General features: G+C 36.0%; 1 protein-coding gene across 1 annotated transcript; it reads right to left on the bottom strand.

Moving 5' to 3' along the window:
- Positions 1 to 1,219: 1,219 nt before the first annotated feature.
- Positions 1,220 to 3,148, bottom strand: LOC147510808 (cyclin-A2-1-like). The gene is made up of 3 exons (XM_086598252.1): positions 2,882 to 3,148; positions 2,301 to 2,598; positions 1,220 to 1,383 (listed from the first exon to the last, which is right to left on the bottom strand). Exons 1-3 carry the CDS (start codon positions 3,146 to 3,148, stop codon positions 1,220 to 1,222), a joined length of 729 nt encoding a protein of 242 aa, XP_086454378.1.
- Positions 3,149 to 3,527: the final 379 nt, after the last annotated feature.

Raw genomic sequence — 3,527 nt, 5'->3', positions numbered from 1 at the left:
TCTTCTTAAACAAAGAAGAGCAACTGGATTTTAGGCATTGCCTACTGCAAAAGAGATTGCAAAATGAAATTCTACACAACAGTGAGCTTCACATAGTATAGGAGTAAGTGAGTAACTAGTTGAAATATTAAAAAATAAAAAACAATTTGAGCACTACAAAAATTTGGACCTTGAATCTCTCGAATGCCCAAACCGCAACTGATAGCAGTAACTTTATGCATAGAAAGCTCTCGACCATTTAACAAGATAGTACAAACCCCCAGAATATCTGTCTCTATTCTACTCATTGTTAAAAACAAAATAAACATAAGAAAAAGCAGACTAACCTCCACAAGCCAATCAATTAGAATCCTTTCGTGATGCTTTCAGAGATATCTTGCTGTAGTGTTTCCATGAAACTGGAACTAGGTCTTCGAGTGAGCTGAAAAAAGAACAGACAATACTAAATCGATTGCTGATAATCATAGACAACACAACGGCAGTAAAATACACTCCTAATCTCCTCATGACATAGATTGCAAAACCAGCAAAACTTCTTGCAACTACAGAAACATCTTAAACAACATATTTGGACCTAACTATGGCGGTGATGCTGGAAATCAAGATTTTATGTACACACTTTATGAACTCAACGCATTAATCACCTTTATGTGCCTTTTTCCAGACCAGACACTGCATCTTTTGTAACCAGATCTAAGCTGTCAGTCGTCTCCAGTCTTAGACGTCATAAACTCATAATTATGAACTAGACAATTCGCAAGCAGTGCAGTAATTTCATGAAATTAATTTGAATATTTCCTAGGCCCCACTTAAGATACTCTGTATATAAATCAATGTTTAACAATCTAAACAATCGTTTTCAAGTTTTACTGGATGGTCCTCCCATATCTTCACTATAATTACGTGAAAATGACGACTGTGAAGTTAAAGTTCTATATATCGAATAATTATACTTGTGTAGACTAGCAAGTAGTGATCTTAACAGCACCTAATACATAAATGCATGTATTACATGTAAAGTCATAAGATAAAATTAATTCCAGAAATCCAGTGACCACTTAGGCATTTATTTGCTAGCAAAGCTTAATCTTGAAAATTGAGGCCCAAATAAACTCCTACTTTTCCAGCTCTCAAATACAAGTAGTCACAAGTTGCAATTAAGTTCGCAACCAAGGATTGAGAAAAAACAGAAAAAGAATGACAAAATACAATATGAACACTAATCACAAGCAAAAACATGAATTGTGAAATGGACCTCTTTAACACGTAGATTACGATATATTTCAGGGGCGTATAGGCTGCACATTTGAGGATTTTTCTGATCAGAATCAATATTTATAACGCCAACTTCATATTCAGAACTCTTGCAATGCTTCCCCTTCTCTGCATAACACAAACAGTAGAGTGTTAGCTCAGCTATCCATATCCTTCATAGACAATCAAAGAACCCTAAAAAGTTATAATCTCTCTTCCTTCAACTGTCAAAGTTCCTTCTCAAAATGTCAAGTACATATTAAATTTCCATAAAGGTATTTAGTTAAATAGAAAATCAGTCATTCTTTATATGTAACACATATCTGACTTGGTCTACACAAATGTGAAATTTCCAATAATATACTGCAATTATGATGAGTACTTCACATATTTGACTTACACAGGTGAGCTACAAAGTTTGTATTAATGCAAGGAACAAAAAAGGAAGCAAACAAAAAACAAAGCATTTACTCCTTACTGCATGTTTCTCCCCTATAAAAGGTTGAATGACCCATATGGGCCTTGACTCCAATGTATATCCATTCATTTTAACCAGGAAGGCCTCCTTTGTTACCCCATAAAGAATGATCTCAACAGCAATAGAGCCAGACCCAAATGTCACATATTGGATAATAGATCATCTCCATATATTTGTAATTGGGAAAAACTTGAAGATTTCTCAATTATATAGCGTCTCACTCCATGTTGCTGTTGACCAATCATCTCAGCTTATGTACCCTAGGTTGTTACTTAACAAAGCTACAGTACAGGCAACACAGTCGTGTAATGTCATTTTTCCTCGACATACCACGTCTCGATCTCAACATCTCGTCTTTTGTTCTTGTAGTTAGTCCTTTGTTACCCTAGGCACCTAGTCTTTTATTCTTGTGGATGTAAAGTTATTTCTATCTCGTTGTAATTGTAAGTTATTTCTATCTCGTATTCTCGTTGTAATTGTAAGTTATCTCAACCTACCTTTGCTATTTCTTGATAAATCTAAGGTTGCCAAGCATCCTTAGAGAAGAAGAATTTATAGAAAAGCAAACCTTCTATTGAAAATCTTATATGTTGTGAAGGCTTTCTGGAAACCAATTCTTCGAGTTGAGGAAGAGCTACAGCACATTTAGATTTAGTACTCTCCATATTTCGCTTGATAGAGGCATTTCTTCCCAACTTTACGGGCAATGTGACAACTTGTGACTGAGTATACCCCTTTTTTTCTAACTCATTTGGTCTCATGTGACATGCATCTTCTTCAACTGACAGAGTTCTGGCAGCAAGGTCAGCGACCACCTTGGGACCATTCTTCACTGGAAGTCTTTTTTCCTGCTTAAAGTTCTTAGTCTGGAGACCCGGACAAAAAACAAAAATCCCAATCAGAACATTTATTTAATCAAATTTATAAACTTCGCCATGCAATAAAAGAACACCCAGTAACATTTGCAACTAGATGGAGAACTCCTTTATTAGTGAGTTCTCACAATTACCAAGGTGCTCTCCCAATAGACTATACATTTATACTAGCAATGTTTAACTCAATCTCTAGTTTTTCTTCCACAAAATGGAAACAATCTCACAACTTAAATTCAAGAGACCCAAGAAAATTAAGAAACATCCAATCACCTACCTGAACTTTTGCTGCACTGATGCATCCCTTGTACAAATTCTCACAGCAAATATTAGTTACATCCTTTAGGACTGCCCTCCTTTTGCAGTGAATTCCTGCAGTAACCGAGGAAGAGGCACTATTTTCATCTGAGGCCAGTCTTTTTGAAGTAGCACGCAAGGTTTTGGTTGGTGGTTTGGGAGGTAAAACCCCCATGGATGCATTACTGGCTGCAGCTCGAGCTCTTGTAATCCGAGTAGGAGGTTCAACTTTATGGTATATCTTCATATTTACAGTTCAAAGGCCTGCACAACATTCATATCAGAGCCAATATATTAAAAAAATCCATATCTAATTTAACATGACATAGCCTACCACAATATATAGTTGTTGACCGTTTATTATTATTAGTAGTATTTGCACAATCCCCTACATTAAAATAACGTAAAGAAAGGAATAGAGTGTGGGTTTGGTAAAATTAAACGACCGATAATAATAATGATGAAATCTAAAACAAGAAAATGAGAGAAAAACTGACCTGGTCGGTCTGTTTTTATTTTTAAACGCTCGATGGCCGTCCGATGAAGAAAAAATGGACGACCACGGAGGAGCCGAGAAGAAGAGCGTGAGCGGGACCAAATATCTGTTTAAACTTCCAAAAGAGAAG

The sequence above is a fragment of the Coptis chinensis genome, chromosome 3 (assembly GCF_015680905.1).
Source record: "Coptis chinensis isolate HL-2020 chromosome 3, ASM1568090v1, whole genome shotgun sequence".
In the NCBI taxonomy this organism is placed as follows: Eukaryota; Viridiplantae; Streptophyta; class Magnoliopsida; order Ranunculales; family Ranunculaceae; genus Coptis; species Coptis chinensis.
This window is presented reverse-complemented; position numbering and strand designations above follow the sequence as displayed.